The sequence below is a fragment of the Microchirus variegatus genome, assembly GCF_963457635.1.
Source record: "Microchirus variegatus genome assembly, chromosome: 1".
NCBI lineage: Eukaryota > Metazoa > Chordata > Actinopteri > Pleuronectiformes > Soleidae > Microchirus > Microchirus variegatus.
In genome coordinates, this window is record NC_139802.1 from 10,920,787 (window position 1) to 10,944,261 (window position 23,475).

The 23,475-nt window shown below is 40.8% G+C and overlaps 1 protein-coding gene across 1 annotated transcript in view; it reads right to left on the reverse strand.

Moving 5' to 3' along the window:
- The window catches only part of LOC310931058 (RNA-binding motif, single-stranded-interacting protein 3-like), a 116,046-nt gene that overhangs the window by 1,938 nt on the left and 90,633 nt on the right, over nt 1-23,475 (reverse strand). The window contains exons 7-13 of the mRNA XM_083894138.1: nt 17,758-17,864; nt 12,896-12,939; nt 9,130-9,226; nt 6,846-6,896; nt 2,011-2,127; nt 1,671-1,757; nt 155-279 (exon numbers count right to left, since the gene is read on the reverse strand). Of these exons, the coding sequence (XP_083750264.1) occupies nt 155-279; nt 1,671-1,757; nt 2,011-2,127; nt 6,846-6,896; nt 9,130-9,226; nt 12,896-12,939; nt 17,758-17,864 (628 nt within the window). The remainder of the gene's footprint in view (nt 1-154; nt 280-1,670; nt 1,758-2,010; nt 2,128-6,845; nt 6,897-9,129; nt 9,227-12,895; nt 12,940-17,757; nt 17,865-23,475) is intronic.

Consider the following 23,475-nt stretch of genomic DNA (forward strand, 5'->3'; position numbering starts at 1 on the left):
TCTGTGAACAGTTTGCCGTTTTCCAATATTTTTTCACTTTGACCGGCGCCCCGGCCCCCTCCCAGCCTAAATGCTCAGTGGCCCCCAGGTCATAAGAGTTTGAAACCCCTGCTGCTCAGCTAATGGATCATAACAAACACAGTGCTGTACTCACTTGGACTGCTGGTAAGAGTAGGGTGCAGCATGATCTACTGTACCCTCCACTGATAAAGGCTGCTGCCCGCTGGCTTCCTGCGAGGAGGGGACGGCTGTCTGAGGAGATGTGTCTGTCACCACGCCCTGACGCCAGAAACACAGTCACAGAAGTAAGTCACACTATCTCATTAGTTTGAAGATTTAATTTCAACCTTCATTTAGCAGGAATTAACTGAGAAAATCCAAACAGATTGCCACAGACAAAAATATACTCAGTAATGATTAAAAGTGAAAAGATTGTTTCTCTGGGTTCTGGGAGTTGAAAATGAGATCCACAGTGTGATTCTGATACGATCAACCTGGAAACCTCAGTGCCAATGCCGACACCAAACTTATTCGTTTTCATTTCATAACAGCATAGGCACGCTGAGTGACAGCTATAATATGTGCTTATTAATCTGAGAAACATCAAGTGTGAGCATTGCTGTAAATAATATGAGTTAGAACATATCAAACCAAAACTCTTAGTTAACCCTCAGTGTTAACGCGGCACACATCCGTGCCACAAGTGCACCCTTGGTAAATTGCCATGGTAATAATAATAATTAGTGCTGTGCAATAGGTTAATGCACGTTAACGCATGACACGTTTCCATGACGACTGACCGGAAAAAAGACGCGGGTGACGCTATGTTTACGTGCCACGACACCGGAGTCCAGGCACCATTTACTAGTTAGCTCCGTTAGCTCCTTTTAGCGCCGTCAGCTCCATTTAGCGCCGTTAGCATGCCTACAGTGGCATTGGAGCAGTCTGTTAATTAAAGGAAAAGAGCAGCGCTACAAACAACCAGCGTACATGTGTACTGCGTAGGTGTGCCTCTGTTTTTAAAGTTTTGCTTTTTTTAGAGACTCATTTTGCGTGGTAACGCGCATCTTTTTCCGGCCATTAACGTTGACGCCGTTAAACTCTGTTAACGCGTTACCGTTTGACAGCACTAATAATAATACACAACTCCTTATATGGGTATCCTGGGGTTTTGTATTTATAGGTCACATATTCAGCTTGTTTTTTATGTGTTGTTGAGTCAAAGTAATGATTAATTTTACATCGCATTTTCATGAATGATATAAAGTAACGATAATTGTGCAAAAATAGACCATTTGTACTTTTATTTTTGTTCATAAAAACCAGCCAGTATTTCCAAATTTTACAAATTCAATGTGATTTTAAACATTTTGAGGACTTTTTGTTCAAGTCTCTTTTTATAGTTGGAGAAATTTAAAAAAAAAAATTAAGGATTGCCTATACGTTGTGCTGAAAGAAAGGATATAAGATACATTCTTATAGCCTCTCTTCTCTCTCTCTCTCTCTCTCTCTCTCTCTCTCTCTCTCTCTCTCTCTCTCTCTCTCTCTCTCTCTCTCTCTCTCTCTCTCTCTCTCTCTCTCTCTCTCTCTCTATATATTACAAAGCTTTTTAATACAACCCCTCGACAGTCTCTAGGGAATAGACTACAATATAAAGCTGGTGTATTTACTTCTACTGTGATGGCAGAAGCAGGCACTGCAGTGTACTGGGGAATGTAGGTTCCTTGCATAGGAGCAGCTGCTGCAGCGGGCATGTACTGCAGAGAAGAGGGACAAACATTATTAAACTGGAAGGTGTTTTGTTTTTTTCTTTACATTTCATGACACATTTGGGCCCGAGGTCATCACATATTCCAGACTTTCAGACAAACAGGAAAGGCATTTTCCCCCAAAGGCTATTTGATTAAAAACATGACAGCTAACCCCGGACGTCCCCTTTTGTCTAATTATATTTACCTAGCAATGCAAACATGTTAACATGCATGAAGTTTTTGTGTCAGGCAGACTCACGGTGCCTGTAGTGCCGAGAGACAGGTGGTTCATCTGCTGGGTGAGAGGAGCCATAACACTGGAGGGATGAAGAGACAAACTGGGCTCTATAGCTGTAGCTGGAGTGATGACAGCGCCCTGGAGTCAGAAGGAAGCGCACATGACCGACTTTGTTTTGTTGTACAAACTACAGTGGACAAACCATGATCATCTGAGCAGAGAGTCATAACAAAAACAGTGTCAAAGTCACTCTATGAAATGAGATAGAACTGAATACACTTAAAGATTTAGTGACATCTAATGGCGAGACTGCAGATTATAACAAATCTTCCTCACGCCTCCCTTTTACAAAATCATCTGGGATTTTTGCTGGACAGAGAAGAGCTTTTAAACATGAAATGCACTCTCTGGTCATTCTCGCTGCTATATAAACATGGCAATGCAAGATGCAGTGCAAGTACACAAAAGGATTCTTCGAGCACTACAAAAAACAAACTTTTCTAAAATTTTTAACCCATACTGCATGGATCCGTGCTGCAAGCGAACCCTTGGTAAATTGCAGTGGAAATAATACACAACTCCTTGTATGGACATCCTGGGCATCAGGCTTTTTTCATCTTCTTATGTGTTGCTGATTCAAAGATATGATACTATTTTATACTGCATAATTTTTTTTAGAAACCGGGAGTAGTGACGATTGTGCAGACGTCTCAGAGCAGACTTTTCTTTTCATTTTTGTTCATAAAAACGAGCCAAGTGAACTCTGAACTGTAAACAGTGAACAGTTTTCCCAAATTTCCCAAATTCAATCATATTTTTTTACAATTTTGAGTACTTTTTTACTTGATGGCGAAAATGAAAAGTAATTTCATCAGATTGCTTATAGGTTGTGCTGAAAAAAGGATATAAGACACTATATTGCACATTCCCATGGCCTCTGTATATATGTTTAGTAATGGAAAAAATCAGTGTTAAAGAAATGATACACTTGTCCAAACATAATATTTCAGTGTAAGCTCCAGTGTACTATACTTTTACTACAAGAGAAAAATAGATTGTTTATTCCTCCAAATGACAGACTTATAAAACATGCAGCTAGAGGGGGAAGTTCTTCAAACCCTGCTGTATTTCACGACTTGGAGTTTGGACTTTGTGCCCGACAGTGCAGCATCTCAAGTGGCTTGGAAGGCTTGTTAAAACATGCTTCTGTACGGAGCAGAAAGATTTTTTTTTTTTTTACTGTAAATCCCCACTTTGTGAGGAGCTCTGATGTGGCCTATAACACCTTCATGCTCTGAGCTCCACCTGTTTCAGTGCAGCTCTGCCACAGACTCCTGATGCCGTGTGCTGAGGTGTCTGGTATAAGCGTCTTCGCCGCGGTAAACACCGGTCATTTATGATAGCTGTCTGACTACAACTCCCATGAGCACAGACGCCGCGAGCGGATTTGTTTGCATTGCTTGCTCCACAGAGCAGTCGGCACTCGAGTGTTGATGCAGGATGTTAAAAGAACATTTATAGGTGTTTAAGGCGCCAGCTCGGGTGGATGGCAGTCGTCTTAACGGTTGTGTTTGTAAGGCTTCAGAGGGAAGCTCTCAACAAAGCAGTACGCACACAGAAGCGTTCCTCACGAAGGCACATTCAGTCCGTCAGAAAAGTTCGTAGGTACAAAACTGTCTGTGAAGATCCTTACATCTGCAGGCTTTATAGGTGGCACCTACGTAAACACACACACACACACACACACACACACACACACACACACACACACACACACGCACACACAGTACTGACGGAACAGTTGTCAATGCTGAGTGCTCTTCCTCCTGACTGCTGTCTTTATAGGGAGGTCTGTTTGAAGAACACAGCAGTAGCACTGTCATCAACACTGTCCTCAACATCACAAGTGAATGAGTGGCACTTTTTTCAGCAAACAAACAAACTCACACACACACCGCATTAAACACATGCACAGATACAATCTACTCAAAACTGCACAAACCTTTGGCTCAGGCAGGTGGATTCAGCACTCAGAATCCAGTTAATACCCAAGCTATTCATCCACGTACATAATTCATTCTCTGGTTTAATTATTTCACATTCTTCCCTGCTCTTTCTCTCACTTCCTCCAGTCTCACAGCAGGCCCTCCGTGAAGGCAGAAAGACGTATAAAGCAAAAGGGAACTCAGGTAGACTAATTACTTTCTCTGATTTATAGCCGTACCAAGTGTTACACTTGTCTTTTCTGCATGTATCTGCATATCAACACCATCGCTACACGTGGCAGAGAAGCGTGCATGTGCACCAATACCGCCAGGTATCTGAGAGGAAAATTTAAGAAAGAAAAAGACAAGATCTGCTTCAACTTTGAACTGCCTTTTTTTTTTTTTTCAGTAGACAAAGAAGAGAGCTGCAGGCACCACGCAGCAAGACACACAGTACTGCTGATAATGATGCCGGCTTAAGACAAAAAAAAACCCAAACAGAAACACCAACTGCTGCTGGTGTGATGGTTAGCTGTTTGTTCCCTTGCAGGTGGCCAGCTCTGACAGGCTTGACAGGTTTGTAATAACGCACACAAAAAAGAATTCCCCCTACTATTTACTTCACCATACACAAACATACACATTTACAGGACTATGAGGTAAAAAAAGAAAAGAAAAGGCAAGTAATGCTGGACTAACCATATAGCCGCATGCATGCATAGGTGGTACTTTTGCAAACATTGTAGTGTGTATTGCGCAACATTTGCCGCCTCAGATACGTGTTCCAGTTAACTCAGGAAGAGCTGGAATCACAATTCTTTGGATGTCTCATTAAAGCCATCCTCAATAAACTGCCATCCTTGTCTGTCTTGCCATGCATGGTTAGGGTAATGCATTCATTTCCTGGGGATTTGTGAGTTATTATGCACAAAGCTTACCTCTCACTAATTAAGATGTAAAGACAGGGAATTAAAGTAATCTGGGCATTCCACTAAGGATCAGAAACACAGAAACACACACGGCCGTGAAGCCACTTCACTGTGTGTGTGTATAGGTGTGTCTGAATTGCGTTGTGTCTGCGAGTAAATATTGTTGTCTGAGTACGTACATGTGCCGAGGAATAAAGAGAACAGCACTTAGCACTGCTCTTTTTTTTTTCTTCCATGCTAAACCTTTTAATTAGGGTCAAAATGTGTGTCTGTGCGTCTCTTCTGCGAGTGTGTGAATTAGCGAGCTACACACACACACACACACACACACACATACAGCGACCTGACATATTTGGCACTGTGAGCATGCAAGAATCTCGAGTTGTATGTTGACCGAGTGATTAGCAGAAATGTACTGGCGTGCATCACTTTAAATGTGTTAATGAGTTCACGTCATTAATCAAAGTCAACAGTCATTAACTGTGAGTGAAGAAGCCTCCGCTGCCATAGGAACAGAATCATACCACTGTGTGTCTCTCCCAGTCTCCCTCCCTGACGCAGCTTTAATATGCCAAGCTCCTCCAAATACATCGACGAGCTCTGGCCTTTGTTGTCTAACTGGGATTTTGTCTAAGCAGGGACAAGGTTTGGGAACAGGCACAGGCACAGCACAGCACAGCCCAGGCATGCTTTCGGAGGAGTTGTTTTCCTTTCTTTGTTCTCCAATTGTTCTTTTTCCCTTCGCCTGCCTCTCCCTGTCAAACTGCAGATGCTTTGTTCATGTTTTTCTTTCTCCAATCCCTTGTTCTCTCCCCTTTTATCTCTCTCTCTGCTGTCCAACAAGTCCAAGGAAGTCATATCAAGTGGCCTGCCAAATCATGTGATGGGACCTTTGCTCGAAAAAAAAAAACACATTCACAGAAGGGTATTATCACAGACATAATTTCTAATCAGACATGACAACGGACTGTTTTTAGCAGTTGGCAGACAGACACCAGGAAGACGGATAGAATGAGAGAATGACAAAGAGGAGGAGAAACAGAATTATGATCGACTTTAACCATTGGTTTGGGGGCGGCTTCACTTCCTTTCCGATTCTCTCAAGCCACAACACTTTCAACTTGGCAAAACTATATTTTGCAGGCATAAAACCGTCCTCAGTTGTTAGCACGGGTAAAAATTAGAGCAAAATCTGTCTCGACTATAAAGCCTTTTATGAGAAAAGATGACGTTATTGTCTTACGGATTTTGCAGTAATATGCTGCAATGTTAATCCCTCTAATTAAAACACCCTGGATGAGAGTGTGATGGGAAGGAAATGCAGTCCAGACAATGTGGTGCGTCTGAAAGCTTCGGTCGGGTATGAAGGCGGAGATCACTTCTTCAATTTCACTTCATAGTGAATTGTGAATATCTCATTACTGTCACCTCTGTATCAGTGACATACATTTTTAAAGGGAGGCCATTTTGAGAACAGCTTTGCAATGAAAACTCATTGGCGACCTGTCCAGGGTGTACACCACCTTTTAGCCTGGCTGGGATTGGCTCCAGAGGCCCTGTGACCCTCAGGTGGAGGATAAAGCAGTAAAAAAAATGGATGACATGACATTGTTTTTTCTTCTGGGACAGCCTAAAAATATGAAATCACCTTGACATTAGTGTCCAAGTTATGTTTGTGTGTGAGCGAACAAACATCCCATTTTCCTTACTGCTCTGCATATGCAGGTTCATTTCAGACCAGCAGGGAGCAGCCTTTTATAATGGATTTCTTGAGCTCTTCTATAGCTTTCAGGAGGTTATTCACAGGCTGATTCAGCAGTGAAGGACTCGGATGCAGAGTTACAGTTTTTACCCATCTGTCCTTGGTTTGACTCTCATATTTATACACTGTGACCAATTAAATGCAAATATAGTGAGTATCATAGCTTGTTCAAAAACTTACTGTAGGTTGCATAACATACTGCTGATGTGGCATCCAAGATGTACTCTGGACCTGAGAAGAGAAGAGATGATTATGCTCAAAGGTGATGAAGGAAAGAGGACAGAGAGAGCGTAGATGGAAAGGATGATTAAAGCAAAGCAATTAAAAAAGAGAGGGTGGGCATAAGCAGAGGGGAGGTCATGAAGATGAGAGGGAAGGGCAAGATCAAAACAAGATTGTTATAAGTGTGTAAGGAATTGAGGAACATAACGACGAACAATTGTAAGACAGAATGACAGGAAGCGAGCGAAAAATGAGAAGAAAAAAAAACAAGGAGGGGAAAGAAAATGAATCATTAGCCCAAGTCTTTACAAGCCCATTTCAGAGCCACAGTCCCCGTGTGACAGTGTGTCTTCAACAATATTACAGAGGTAACTGAGTGTCCACGCTACAGTATGTTATGTTGTAATTGTAAGAGGATATGAAGACCACAGAGAGCAATACAGTCTAATAATTACTTCTCAGAGGCAGTTTCATCATCAAAGACTGTCTCGGCCACAAATCACTACTTTCATCTCCTACAGACACCCACTGTCAGTGTCCAGGTCTACTATGAGGAGAAACCAGTCCCCAGAGGGCCCCCTTTTCCCATGCAATGTGTCTGTGTGTAATGATATGAGTGCATGGATATGTTGTCTACTGGGAGTTAAAGTAACGCACATTCTAATAAGTCTAGTAGGGCCAAAAGCATTAGAAAAGCAGGGTTTAGTTGTGTCTCGGTGTAACTCAGCACTGCAGAAGGTGTGTCTTTTTATTTGTGCTTGCTTTGTGCTCGAAAAAAATCCTATGGAGACTGCAATTTATTCTAAAGTCCATGAGCCCTATTCACAGCACATGCGGTCTAAAGTGCAAGGCGCAAATGCATGAGGGCACGTCCAACGTAATCTATCCACTAAGTGGGTGCAGAGGAGCAGGGTGCAAAGAGGTTGTATTTATTTTTTTTATTGTCTGAATTGTTTGTAGGTGTATATTTGGCACAACATCAATAAAGGAAATCAGAGTTTGTTTTGCATGTAAAAGCCAGGCGGCCCTGTATCGAGCACATTGTTATTTAAATGGAATATACAGGAAACTGGAGATGTGAAAGATTCTGTGCCGAGGAGGTGGATCTGCTCGTGCACAAGGTGAAGACCGGAGAGGATAAGGAATGGCGCTGATGAGCGCATGCATTTGGATTTGCATTTGAATGCAGGCGGTGAAAATGACAACGGTGCCACATGGAAACTGGCAACGTCGCTTGCTCTGTGCGTTGGGTGTCAGATAGGGTTCTATGTGTTTGACAAACTGTGGATCACGTACTGAGTCACCAAAGTTACATATGCCAACCACTTTTTTCATGAACTTTGTGTACTTGTGTGTGGATGACAGGATGTGACACATTTGAACAGAAAGAGACAGAGACAGAATTTGTTATTAATGAATGAATGATCAACAAATGAAGGGAACAAATGCAATACTTTAACCTTATTAGACTAAGAACCGTCTAAAATGAAGGGATATGAGAACGCAATTTTGTTTTGAAGTCTTACATGCAAAAAGAAAAACAAGTACAAAGATATTCTTTCAAAATGCCTCTTGGTTTTTTTTCCCCCTCACGTGAATTATAGTTGTCAACAAACACCACTTTAACAGGTGGACAGTGTTGTTAACCTTGAATAAGATGGTAAGAGAATGCGAGGAGATTGTAATAATAATGTCCATGGGATGCCATGTTGGAGCCGTCGCTGATCGGGAACATTAGACGCTGTGCTAAATCTGATTGCCTGGCAGTGAGCGAGAAAGAAACGTGTCAGAAGCTGGAACTTGCACAGGGTACTTGTGCAGTGTTGGATGTAACTTAATTCAAGTGGGGAGAACAAGCTGAAAATGTTTAATCTAAAATCTGTTAGTCTGAAAGATCCTTACACCCCTAAAACACTGGAAACATGGCTGCACTTTCTTTATACATTTTTCTTTCTTAATATATTTTTTCCGTGACTTCCTTGCTAACATCTGGCTTTCCTCTGCATCAGCGGTGTATGTCTGTCCAGATTGTTGCGACGACTGCATGGTTAGTGACAAACGGGAACAAACGCCAATAATTCCTTGCATGTGGGAATAAATCATTGTTTTCTTTCTTTTTTTTGGGGGGGACACCTACCAGGACGTGAAAGGAACAAACAACCAATGGCATTTTCAAAAAAGGCTTCTTCAAGGCCCCCCAAGTCTAGACCTTAACCAGAAGACATGAGAAAGGTTCACCCACCTGATATGTGGAGACAGGAGAGGCAGCAATGAAGGGTGTGATTGATGTCTGTGCAATCATCCGGTTGGTGGAGATGCTATATGGTGAAGAGTAGAAGCTGTGGAAGGAGACAAGAAAGAGTTTGCTTTTTTTTAATCAATTCCATATTTTTCATTTCACCAAATGCATGGTTATTGTGTTAAAGTAACTATTAGGTATGACAAAAGAATACCAGTGAAGAGACTTTCACCTTTAGCTCTTCAAACATAACCACATGTAAAGGTGGGGAAAAAAAGGGGCCTTTGGTGCTTCTTTGTTTAAACCACCCAGTGTACTTTCAAGACACCGCTGAGAAAATGGTTGAGACATCAAGGCTGTCTTGGAAACAACAAATGTCGCAGCTTCACTCTGTGCCACACTATCAAAGACGTTTTAGAATGAGACTTGACACTGCTCCGGAGTACACATCATGTTATGAGGGAGTCTGTTCTGCTGCTGTGCATAATAATGAATTATCACTTTAATGTGTGAGTGGGTGAAACGGTTCTGTATTACCTTTTATGTTCTCATTTATGCACGTTCCATTTTTCGAGGGAAATGCCGCATCTTTAATATGTGCATTTTGTACTCTGTTTACTTCACTTGCTATACCTTTGTTTGTCCTTCTGATTTTTTTTTTTTTTTTTTGCACTTCTATCTTTTTTTTCTTTTCCATTTCACCCCCTCAGTGCTGCAGTGGTAGAATGCTGTGGCTCACGGTGCTTTATTTATCATTGTGTACCTAGAGAGGACATGTTTCATCCGCCAGGCCGTGTTGCTGTGCCCGATCGATCCCCAAGTGTCTGTTGACTGAATAATGGAGCAAGGGAGGAGGGGAGAGAGAGACAAAGAGAGAAGCCCTCCCCTATCTATCTCTACCAGCCATGATTGTATAAAAAGGCACTTGCCACAAATCAAGTGTTGCTTAATTGGGTGAGTACTTAAAAACACACACACGTGCACGCGCGCACACACACACTGTCGGTTTACTTAAAGGTGATTACACACACCACCACTGACAGACACCATCATTTTACGTTTTTGTCATTTCAGCAACAAGAAATGGGTTCTTGCCGTGTCGTGACCTGCACTTTGTTTGTTTGGTCAATGTGACCACGAGTAGCTTTTATGAATTTCAGCTATGAGATGAAAACCTGCAGATATTTTTGAAACGATTGCTTGTTTTTTCTCCATAACACACAGTATATAATTATAGGAGATCTACATCATCTATTGCATGGGTTGATCATGTGTTTCATGTGACTCTAGGTGGATCAATAAAGGTTCCTTGAAGGGACACAGATTCCTCTTACATTTTCCCATAGCACCTTGACTTAATGTCTCCCTAGTTTCCCTTGTAAACGCAGCTTTACTGGAAACAACGTCAGGTTCAACATTATTCTGCACTCTACATTTGCATGTATTGATATATTTGAATTACTGGCAGCCCTTGAATTGAAAGCACTGATTTCAAAGTATGGATCTGAGCTCGACCAAGAAGTGGGACATGCGATGAGCACAGATGAGAAAGAAAGAAAGAAAGGAAAAAAAAAACTCCCTCACAGATCATTTAGTAGTATGGATCTATCTATTTGACGCTACAATTAATGTATGACTCGCATTTGAGACTGTGTATTACCGTCACTGATGAATACAAATGAGCAAGTGCAATAGGGTTATTCAATATGGTTCTCTGATTGTGTTTAGTGTATTTTTCATTAGAGTGATGTGTACTGAAAGAGAGAAATAGTCGGTAGAGGACATATCCAAGGTTATTGATGGAGGCTATTAGCCTTGAGCAGCGCCCCTGTCAATAGGGACTCCAGCGTGGCTGTTTAAACAATACACTAAACATGTAATTGCGAAGAGAACATTAAGACGAGATTGAATTTAAAACCTCTTTGTGAATCCCTGGTGTGACCCAGCTGCACTGTCAGGAGTTTGCCCCTGAAAAATTAGCAAATGATTTAGTGCCGACCTCAGTGACTTCTCAGCAAAGATATGCGAGCAAGCTTGCTAAAATATACTGTACGTGTGTGTGTGTGTGTGTGTGCGTGCGGGCAGGGGAGGTAGAGGAAAGAGAGATGAAGGCAGAGAAAGAGAGATAAGAACAGAGGCATGCAGAGAGGGAGAAGGATAGAGAGAAGAGCAGGAAAGTAGACAGACCAGATAGGAGGTAAAGAAAAAAAAAAAAAGGAGGCCTCAAGAGTTTCTCTGACACACAGAGGACAGCCTATGCAAAGCAGTCTGGACAGTTGGAACACATGTTTTTGGTAACATCAGATTGGCATCAGAACCAAAACACCAGCCATCTGAAGGGACTCAAAAAAAACCCAGTAATTGATTCATACCCTTTCCCTCTCCTTGGGCTGACTTTATTTTTGCCTTTATCCCCTGCTTGACCCCAGCCGGCCCTCCCTTTTCATTAAAACCCTCTCCCTCCTCGCTTTTCGCCTCTTTAATTAGCCGCATTAGCATTTCACAGTCATTTAGTGCTTCGCCGGAAGAAGCTCAGATGACCTCAGAAGAGAGGTCAGAGAGGGTTTAAGCACCACAAGTGCACAGATGCTCGCGTGTTAGCGTGCACTGATGCATCCGCGAATATTGCCCAGACAGAGACACCAGCACTGACCAAAATTAGAGCAGATGCTTGGAAATAGAAGAAAGGATTTTTTTTTTTTTTTAAAGGATCTAAAATGGAGATCTAAACAAAGAGAAGAAACAATGACTGAAAACATCAGATGGTCAAGTTCAAAGGTGATATTGAGAGTGGCAGAGGTAACAGAACAGTGAAGCAGAGAAGGGAGAGCGAGGTTTAAAAGGGTAAGGAAGAGTGAGCAGACAAGGTGAAGAAGACGAGAGAGAGAGAAACGCGGATCTGGAGGGACACGTCTCCTGGGACTGTATCACCAGCAGCGTTCCTTGCAGACAGCAGCGATCTCCAATTTCCCCCTGAAAGAGGCAGACTCTCTGCTCTCTGCATTTAGCCAGGGAGCACTGCAGATAGCTTCGGCTGATGAAAGTCTTACAGCGGCAATGCAACACCACACAACTTCCCTCTCTGCAATCAAAACTTACACGGCGGACAGATTGAATGCATGTAGGTGCAAATTTATTTCTACGTTATTGTGCAAAACACAGGAACGAGCGAAGATTAAGTCCCACAACAACAAATGGATAGTGGTAATAATGGCAATCGTGTGTAATATAGGTTATTGGGGGTTGTGACTCATAGAGTGGGGATATTGTATATGTACAGTATATGTGTATATGTATATGAAAGGCTGATGTGGTTATGTACATTGCTTCCATTAGTTGATAAGTACTGTTTGAGGTTTAGATGGGTTATGAATATACTAATATAATATAGGTTTCATTAAAGACTGATATTGTTGTTGTTGTCGTTCTATTGAAATGTAAGAGTGTTGAGCCAGTGAGTATTATTTAGATTTCCAGTTCTGAAAGATTAATTCCTCTGCAACAGCTAGAGAAATGAGTCATAGTTTATTGTATTTAGTTTGGATGGCTATGGACATACGCTTACTTTGTACGGGTGCCTGTTCAGCTTTGTTAGATTGGGTGTCATTTCTTTCTTTTTAAAGCAATCTAATACACATTGTGATATTTGGGGCTCAAGTATTTTTATAGGATTCAGTTTGCATTTAATGGGGAATATGAATCAAAATCACAGTTTGCACACTGAATGCTGCAGTCACTGTAAAACCTGTGAGAGAAAGTGTCCACCTACCCGTTCTGCATTGCAGTAGGATCATATGTCAGCGCCATACCGCTCTGAAACAAACAACAAACATATGCATCAAAAGGTTAAAATCCCAGTGAAGCAAATGCAGAGTTTCTTCTCTTCACACATTGTATCCGTTAGAAAATAGTGGCTGATTAAAAGTGTTTTTTTGCTGGGCGAGCTAAGATGTCTCTGTCCTGAAAATGTGACTTCAGTGCACGTAAAAAAAAAAAAACACACACACACAATAATCTCTGTCATTTTATATGACATTGCTACAGATGAGGAAATGATGTAGAGACGAAGAGCAGACTCCTGCTGTGAGGCTTCGGGTGCTGCTGATGAAGAAGAAGATGGAGAGAGAGCGAGGGTGGAGGAATGCTGCTAAACTAGCTCTATTTGTGTGCAATATGCCGTTAAACTGACACCAAAATGGTGGAAATGCCAAACATGTTTACTTTAATATTCTGTACAAACAATGGCGAACTATGACGTTCCCGGACTCTGGTCCACACTTGAATGGGAAGCTGAATTTGACATGATTTAAAACCGAATATTTAAACACTTTTCAACATTTTTTTAACACTCAAATCTGATGAGGTGGCGACAAATACATTTTCCTACGGGGGTGACACAGCCACAAGAGACATTTCTATGCCTTTACATTGGCTTTAAAGTACCTCAAGGGTTTGTTTTTACTCTAAGTAACTGTTGTTGATGTGGTCAACTGTAATTAAAACTGCTTGGTGTCATTGCTTAAGGAATGCTTTGAGAGAGGAAGAGAATGCAGAGGGACAGTATGATTCATGATGTGTAATAAAAAAAATGAGCACATGCTTTCTCTTTTCCAACTTACCAATATCTACAAACAAGTGAGAGGGATATAAAGAACTGCTTAGTCTTGAACAATGGACAATTTTCCTCAGTGAAATCCTCAGTGGGCCTGTTAAAAGCACTCGGGATCTCTAAAATGCTTGTGCATGATTGTGTGCGAGTCTATGAGCCACTTAAACGATATGTCATATTTAAAAATAAACACACAGTAAAATCACCAGGCAAAAGTAAACAAAATGACAAGTGCAATTGTCTTGTTAGTGTGGTTATCGGTAGGAGGCTTCCTCTATGTAATAAGTGCATATTTAATATTGTATGTAACCACATTAACGGGGAATAAAAGTGACATCATATGAGAGAATAAAATATTTTATTTATTGCTCCTTTGTCTGTAATTTTGCAGAAATGTTTGCTTGGTTGATTTCTACATGATTGATTTTCTAAAAGTAAAAAAACAAAAAACGAAAATATAAATGAGATTGATTATCATGAGCTGTCAAGAATGAAATAAATGCTCATCTCTTTTTATACCACATATTGAGAATTCTGCTGTTCACTCCACTTGCACTTAATAAAAAAACAACCTAGTGAAAAGAATCAGACATAAATCCATACAGGGCACCATGAGCTATGTGACAGCCTATCTGCCCGAGTTGAAAAAAGTTTATTGATGTTATTTCAGCTCGTATTTCTTTGAGAATGCAAAAAAAGAGCAGCGAGGGACACAATCTGGAGGACGGTGGTTCCTGTAAGTAAGTTTTCAAACCAGATCTGTCTGCACTAATGGTCGCAGGAAACATCTGTATTAAAGTCAGGGAACTTAACAGTGTCCAGGAAGCAGTAAAAGTATTCATCAAACTCAGTCCAAAACTCATTTCACTACCATAAACTCTTAGAAATAAGGGTTCCAAAAGGGTCCTCCTACAAGGGCTGAGGTTCTACCTGGAACCATTTGCTTCAGAAAACCCCTAACCCAAAGAAAGGGTTTTTCGAAGGTTCTTGGTAACACTAATGGTTCTAGTAAGAACCATTTTGATCCAGAGAACCCTTTAAAATTCCTTTCCTGAATAAAGGGATTAAAAAGGGTTCCAGGTGGAACCCCCCAAAAGGGTTCCCCTTTGAGGGCAAGCTGAAGAATCGTATGGTTCTACTGAGCACTTTTATTTCTAAGAGTGCAGGCTGTCCAGTTTTCAGCTCCATGGTGAATATCATCGCCATTTTGCAACTGAGAAACTGACCAGCAAATCTATCGAGCCATAAACCATCATCAGCTCTGCCGAGACAACTAGCTGTGCTACACTGTCCAACAATACAATATACAGTATATGCTTATTTCTGTACAGGTTACAGCTTATTTTAATATTTATGTCCACAAATGGAAGTCTGCAGCAGTGTAATTTCATTCAAATGTGCACTTGGAATGGTGAATGATATCTACCGACTGAACATGCACGGCATCTAACAACAAGCAGAAAACTAACCCTAACCCTATCACATGATTGCAATTGAAGTTTTAATCTCCCAATGTCAACATGGAGCGGCTGTCCTTTCTCCTCTCTATTAATTGTTGTCCCTTAAATTAAGTTCTTGTCTTTATCATTAAATTACTTTTCTCTCTGAATGACTGTGCCTCGCTTTTTCAATCACGGAGACCTTCAGTCACTCAAAGTGTATTAAAATTAAATAAAATTTCCCTCCTCCACCGTCACTGTCCCCCTCCTCTTCTATCGGCAGCGTCACAAAAACATTTTTTTTTACTTCTACATTCCACACGATACACGTCTCTCCAAATTGGCACATGAGTTGAAAGCGTGCCCTGATGCATAACTCGGCTGCAATGTTTGGTTCTTCCCCAAACAATGTTCCTTCCCAAGATGGGGAAAACATAAACAGCAGAGGGATTAAAAAAAAAAAATACACTGCCAAATACTGACGACATCAAATCGAAAAAATGAATCATTCCAATGACAGATATTAATTTTCTTATCAGCCCTCAATCAAAAATCTGATTGAAAGCAGGGAACGTTCACTTTAAACAAACACAACGCAAGAATGCTTCTCTTCACCTTGTATTCTCTCTTGATTGACGATCTATTGAATTTATGAGCTTAAGTAGAGGAGATCAACCCCGGGAAGCATCTTGATATTGTATCTAATCTTACGCTCTGAAATTTAGTTTGACAGCAAAACCACATGAGTCCCAGAGAGAGAGAGAGAGATAACACATCAGGACACTCATGCACCAGAATAACCTGTGTTTGACATCACTGTTATCATTCATCGTTGGCAAAAAAGTAAAACAATGACATAGAGACACAAACTGGCGACAAAGAGTCGCAGAATGACTACGGAGAGACATAAAAAGAGGAATATTATGGGGACCACAAAGGATCAAAAAATGACTACAAAGAGACAAAAACAGAGGAGTACAAAGAGGCACAAAACCACCACACGTGTGGCTATAAATTGACATGAAATGACAATTACGTGATACAAAATGACATCATAGATGACAAAGAAATGCAGAATAAACCCAAAGCAAATTAGCAGAATAAGACACAACACAACTTTAAGCAAGCAGTGCCTCACCCTCTTCTATTGGTGCCTGGTTTTAATGGAGGAGGGGGTTGGGGGCTACGGGACCGCTGTCTCATAATCAAGGCCAAGGTCAGGCTCATTTAGTAGTGAGGGGTTCTGGGAGATTAGGGTCGGATGACTGACTGAGTGTGAGGCCCTTCAAAGCACCTCCTCTACCAGATGTCTCTATTAGTCTGCCTGGACTCAGACACTCGGCTCTGACAAAGGAGTAAAACCACTGAAGGGAACGCTTTTCCACTGCGATGCCAAGTGGGGCTTGTCAGGACCTGGGCCGCTGACAAACGTGTGAGGAAGCTCGCTGAAAGCATGCGGCATTTATTTTAAGTCCAATTCATAAATGTAAGACAACAGGATACAAAAAAAAAAAAGAATCACTAAACAGAGAGGCCGCGTGTTAACGAAGCCCTGGTGTGATTTCTTCGCACTGGGAAATGGAAAAAAAAATCACAATCTGTGCAAACAGTGAGAGTTGTTTCAGTCTGGTTGTGTTTCACTTCACTCCACTAACCTTCTCCTTCACAACCTCTACGGAATGTAAACATTACGAAATCAGAAAAAAAATTCCAATCACTGTGTGGGTGGTGACATTAGTTTCTCACTTTGCCTTGTTCTGTGAATTAAAGCTTTGGTATCGACACTAACGACTTGTGAAATCTCAGCATTGTGCAACCGTCAATCTGCTTTCAATCTGCTGCACAAAGTTTCATTTCATGCGAAGATGACAGGACTGGAAGGCTGAGTTTTAACAAAAGAAAACAAAACTTGGCATAGAGGTCTTGCACTAACATTGTATTTTAAATTGAAGAACTTTTTTTTGCACATTACATGCCAGCATTCACACTGTCAGCTGCATCTCTCACTCAGGCTGCAGTATGTTATTTAGAAATGAAAGCTGATAATGACCCCACAGGGGGGGCTGTCAAGCTTTTCTCATTTTTATATTCTTTTATAAAACATGAAAAAGAGATTGATGTCAAAGGGAACACATGACGGATATTTAACACATGAGAGAGGTGACGGTGAAGCAGCTGCAGGACGTCAATCAATCAAGTACAGTCTTTTGTATTTAATGCAACAGTATTTCTCCCTAATTTATATAATGACTGCTGTGTTTTTGCTTAAAAGTTGAAAAGGAAAGGGTTTAACTGAGTCAGAATAACATCACTTTTGGTTTTATTAGCTCTCAGGAGACACAGACCACTGTGATTTTGAGGGGCTACTGCTGATTTAACAAATGTCTGCTGTGGCATAATTTCGCCCAAGGAAAAATCGAGTTGCTTAGTGGCACAGGGTAAAAAAAAAAAAAAAAAAGGAATAATGTTGTAACACTGATTGTAAGATGTTGTAATAAAACGCCGCAGTGGCCGATGAGGGAGTTTTATATGTGTAAGTGTACTGTGAGCTATTCTCGATGAATGAAATTGATTGAGTTTTACCTCTCCGTCCCGTGTCCATGGTCTGCCATTCTGGGGATACTTAACCTGGGTCTGCCTCTTTTTTTGGCCTCCATCAGCAAACTTGCACAACAATGGCTCTGCTGAGGCTACAGAGAAAGAGAGAGAGAGAGAGAGAGGGAGGACAGCAATGAATCATCCTAATAGCAAAATAAATAAATAAACTGGACCAGAAAACAACTCTTCAGGTCTTACATTTATCTCTTGCACTCTTAATCCAAACATCTAAACAACAGCGCCATTATCGCACTATCTCTACAACTCCTACAACTGCACTTGAATGAGAGCAGCCTTGATGTGGAAACGAGGCCATGGGCTAATCATCAAAGCATGGCGATGGTGTAGTTCAAACAACAAACCAAACAGGCATACTTTACACGCTAAATAACTCCACCGCTCAAACCCCGGGGCAATGGACTACGGCTGCGATTGCTCCAAAGACAATGTGGTCCCCTTTTTTTTTTTTTTTTTTGGGACCATAGAGAGAAGAAAGCCTTGATTGCAGATAGGATTAGCTGAATGTGACCTCTCATTTAAAAAAGTTCACCAGAATTCTAACTGGAACCTGATAGGCGTCTGCTTTAAATGTCCCACAGGCTTCTGAAATAACAGGAAGTCGCTGGATTCGAGGAGGATTCTCCAAAGGCTTTGTCCTGTCTAGTCCACATATTTAATATGAAAATAAGTAGATTGTTAAGGAGATATGCCTTTAACATAATAACAAGGCATATTTTTAGAATTTGCTAGAAAGCAAGAGTGTAAACTACTGTATGACTTAAAGGTCCCATATTATACCCTATTCCCAAGTTAAACTAGTTCCCTGGTGTCCTAATGAACATGTCTATGACATGCTTTGGTCAAAATACCATAAGGATGAAGCACCACAGCAGTTCAAAACAGCCCTGTTCAGAATGCTCGGTTTAGTAGCCACAGAACTACTGGGAGCTAACAGCAGTTTTTGGAAAAGTGATCATTTGCAGGCTCCAGCAGGCACATTGCCGTCATATATAACATGTATACGCTGGACAGATAAATCCTCTGAGGCTGGAAGTTTGTGTAGGACTCTGTGCTGCACTGTGGAGCCAAGAATAGAACTTTTCGCAGAATTCGCGGACTTCTGGTTATCGGATACCGTACAGCACTCTTGTGTGTTTTAAGGACAAAGCGGAGCTCCGAGAGACAACAATTCCAGGAATTTAGCGCATTGTGACGTCACCAAGGAACACGGAAGTCAACATCGTGCGTTTTATCTCCTGTACTTAGACTGAGGAGGACCACAAAAACATGAGTGAGTCATCTTTATTCACACTTTGGCGACTGGTAAGTATTAAAATGATTAAAAAGTTGATTCTGCATAATATGGTACCTTTAATAAAAACAACAAGTCCTCTCCTGACATGAGTTACAAGACAGTTCCCTCTCTTTTATGTTATTTCTGAGTGTAATTTTTGTCATCTGTAGTGATTGTTCACACACAAACAAAACCAGGCTTTTAATCCGAATACACATAACAAATACATGTATACAGATTATAAAGATGATAATTAGTAGAAATTAGTGAATTAAATGTGTACATACTACTGTCCTCAGGTAATGTGGCTGTTTGAGTTATGTTTCTATTCCAAGAGCTACTACTTTTATTCGTAATTAATTATTAATACCAAGGACAGAACAATCAGCATAACAGTATGCTGAAACACAAAGGTCTTTCAATGCTGTTGAATGAAAAATGAAGCAGTAAACTGCAGCTGTACTTTTTGTGGACACCTCTGGGCCCTGAAATTGAACAAGGCCCTTTTTATGCATAGCCTCTAACTTTTTACATCCACCGAGGCGAGTTCAAGTAATTGGCCGCGTCTTTAGCTGGTCATTTAACTGGCAGAGATGATGAAAAGATACAAACTCTCTGGCGTAGAATTTTATGAACTACCAAATTCCCAAAAAAATACTACAAACTCCGCAATTATCTCACCTACTTAAGAGAGACGTTTCTTCATCTCTGTAGACTGAAAAATGAGAAGAGGCCTTCTCTGTGGAGAGGAGCATTCAGAGCTGAAGGGTGAGAGCAGAGTTTTATGGAATGCCTGGGGCCTGGATGGGCACTCCAAAGGTAAGAAGACGGAGTATCACAGTGCCATGTGATTATGCGGCATTTAGGAGTACTTTGTCATTATGCCGTTTTTACCCTGATTTCTGTCTGAATAGCAGGTCACACAGCTGGGCCCCTGTCATCATCCCCTGCCATACGCTATTCATCTTTCTCAATCACTCCCCTTCTCTTCCTCTGTTACCTGCTTTGCTCTAAGTATTCATATATGTCTGGTAAACACTTGTGTGTGTGTATGTGTAAGTGAATGTGTATGTGTGTGTGTCACGAAAGGCATTCAGTGTAGTTTACTAATGAAGAAAGAGACACAAGAGAAAATCGAATTTGTTTAAGAGGTGACACTTTTTTTAATGACGATTCAAGACAGTAATTTTATAAATGTAAACGTTTATCAATTAATGTTCATATTTTCGGTATCCAAGAAATAGCAGGGTAACAGACTCATTTTATTTTTAAAGAGTTCAGTTTGAATCATCAATTAATATGATTTTAAACTTGTTTTAAAGGTCCCATATCGTGCAAAATCAACTTTTTAATCATTTTAATACTTATTTGGGACTCTGGAGGCCCTACCAGTCTCCAAAGTGGGAAAAAAGATGACTTTTTTGTGGTCCTCAGTCTAAGTACAGGAGATAAAACACGCGATGTTGACTTCCGCACTCACTGGGATGCCACAAGATGCTAAATTCCTGGAATTGTTAAAAAAAACACGCGAGAGTGCTGGCGAGGGCAACGGTATCCGAAAACCAAAAGTCTGCGAAGTCCGCGAAAAGTTCTATTCTTGGCTCCAAAGTGCAGCACAGAGTTCTACACAAACTTCCAGCCTCAGAGGATTTATCTGTCCAGTGGATACATGTTATATAATAATATTTCAAGACACTCAAGGTCGCATGACGGCAATGTGCCTGCTAGAGCCTGCAAATGATCACTTTTCCAAATGCTAACTGCTGTTAGCTCCCAGTAGCCTCTGTGGTTGATGTCATTTCCTGTCCCTTAAGTTTCGATTTACTTCATTAGGACACCAGGGAACTAGGTTAACCTGGAGAAATAGGATATAATATGGGACCTTTAATGGTCCGGTTATTCTCCACATCTTTGTGGCTAGACTTTGTCAAAAACAAAAACAAACTTTATCTGCTATGATACTAAAGCTGTGGCTGATAAGTTGCTTTTGCTTTTGCACAAATGCATTTTCTTATTCATGTTCATTCTCTATCTTGCTGTACAGAAGTTGTGGCAGGCCTCAACAAAAATGTTTTTTTTTAAAGTATTTAGACCTGGATTAAGTTGAGATTATGGTCAAAGAACTGGATTTAACAGTCAGGTTCATGGGTGTTATGTAAAACGTCCAATGATGTGCGTGTGTGTATTTGTGTGACAAGTGACTGCTACTTCAAGTGCAAGACACGCTCTTGATACTGACTTGAAAACAGGCTCTGTATTCTACTGCAGTTTTGTTTCACTGGTGTTACAAAGAGAGAGAATGTCACACTGTGTATGGTTGACAACTTGTCAAGACAGAAGACTTATTTTCCTCCCTTTGTCCTCTAAAGAGAGAGGAAGGATTGTGCTGGTCTAAATCAAATGATTATCCAATGAATGAAAAAGATGTTTCCGTGTTTAAAATTAAATCTTACTTCTACTCACCTGGATATTCGTGTAGATAGCAAAACAATTATACTCCAACAATAGCTAAACAAAAGCAATACAGATAATTTGCACCTGCAGAAGGACTAATAAAACTACACTTAATGTATCAGCATGCGTTCCTTCATTCATTTATCTGGTGTCCCTCAACATCATATGAGAAAAGAAGCATCTGTGAAGCAACTGTGCTTGTTAAGAGCGACATACAACGACATACGACAACAACAAAAGCAGGAGGGACACAGCTTGGCCTTCAACTTTATTTTATAAACCCCAGTAGAACCATATTATACACACACACACACACACACACACATTGTTGCTGGTGAAATGGCTTCATACATTAAATACTGGGCCAACAATATGACACAGTATTTACTTGCACAAACACAGCTTTGCACACACACACACACACGCACGTCACTATTGTTATAATGGTTTGTTTGTTTCAGAGCTCAGTTTTAGTGTTTTTCAGAAACTGCCGCAGAACTATATTTGGCTTCTTTTTTTTTTTGGAGTGGATTAGCCGCCGTATAAAGTTTCTTTTTTTTCGTAAGACGCTGCATGCATTCCCTTTCTCCGATACCCATTCATTCTGATAAAGTCATCGCGTTCAGCCAAAAACAAAACATCAATTACAGCATACATTATAAGTGTTGTGGCTGAGCTCTAGCTGAAAGTACATTAAATCATTTAAAGTTATAAATGTAGTTTTACAAGCTGAATTTACATATTAATATTATTTTGCATGCATTAGTTTGTAACCTCATAACAATGTGTGCAGTCTGCATCTGTAATACACAATAGTAACGTGTGTGTGTGTGTGTGTGTGTAAAAAACACACACTATGCAATTCACCTTATTTTCATTCATAACTTCAGTGATAGGCCATTAATACTGACGGTGAAATTGACAATAATAAATGTTATTTATCATTAAGAGGCAAACTTAGCTGCCACACAATTAGGAAGAAACAACAGCCATAAAGCATCTGCAGACAAGATTCCCTGCAGAAAAGGCTGCTCAAAGTGGTGCATCAAATTAATTATTTAGCTCGCTTTCACAGCTACATTACTACAATCTGTTGCAAGTCACAAGAGGGCTTTAAAAGGAAGAGCATTCTTAATTGTCAGTTTGACCCCTGCTGTTCTCACTGCAGCGTCTCTGTAACACAAAGTGATGAATTTGTGAGGGATTTGGGTTCAGCTGCGTCTGCCCCTAAAATGGATCACCTTTGGGCCCCAAGTTAATTAAAATGGTCTGAACCAAATACTGAAAGAGTTCAGAGACGCGTAAACTTTGGCAAAGAGAGATGAAGATATTCCATCCAATCATAATCGAATGAGAAATATTGTTATTAGTCAAAAATAAATTGACTTTTGTAGCCTGATGCTAAGCATTTTGTGCATGTATTTTTTGGTAAATTGTTGTTTTTGTATTGACACTGAAAAATGGTGACATCAACATGAAACAATTCATTCATATTTAAAGTATCTATCTATAAAGCAAGTTGCGTCTGTCTGTCTGTGAGGGGCATATCTCACCGATCAGATTGTCCTAAGACTTTGGACATGGGCTGAGCATGGCCCGATGGTGTACATCCATGATTTTTTCAATTTTTTTGGAGGAATTTTAATTTTCACTGATTTATCATGCTGCACTTTAGCTGATTTATCACGCTACACCAGGCAGGCAGCGGCTCATCAGCAGCAGCTGCGCCGTCTGGAGCGGGGATGGGAGTGAAGAGGCTGTCCTCATGGTGGGTGAGACATTTTCACACGGTTCACCGCAGAACACGGTGTTATACTGAAACGACGAGGTGTCCATTCACCAATACGCGAGAACATATTTATTTTGCATGAGCATGCTACTACTTTGCGGCTAACTTGGCAAACCTGTTTCCAAAGGTAAGCTAGCGAGGCTACGATTAGCTTTAGCGTAGGGCT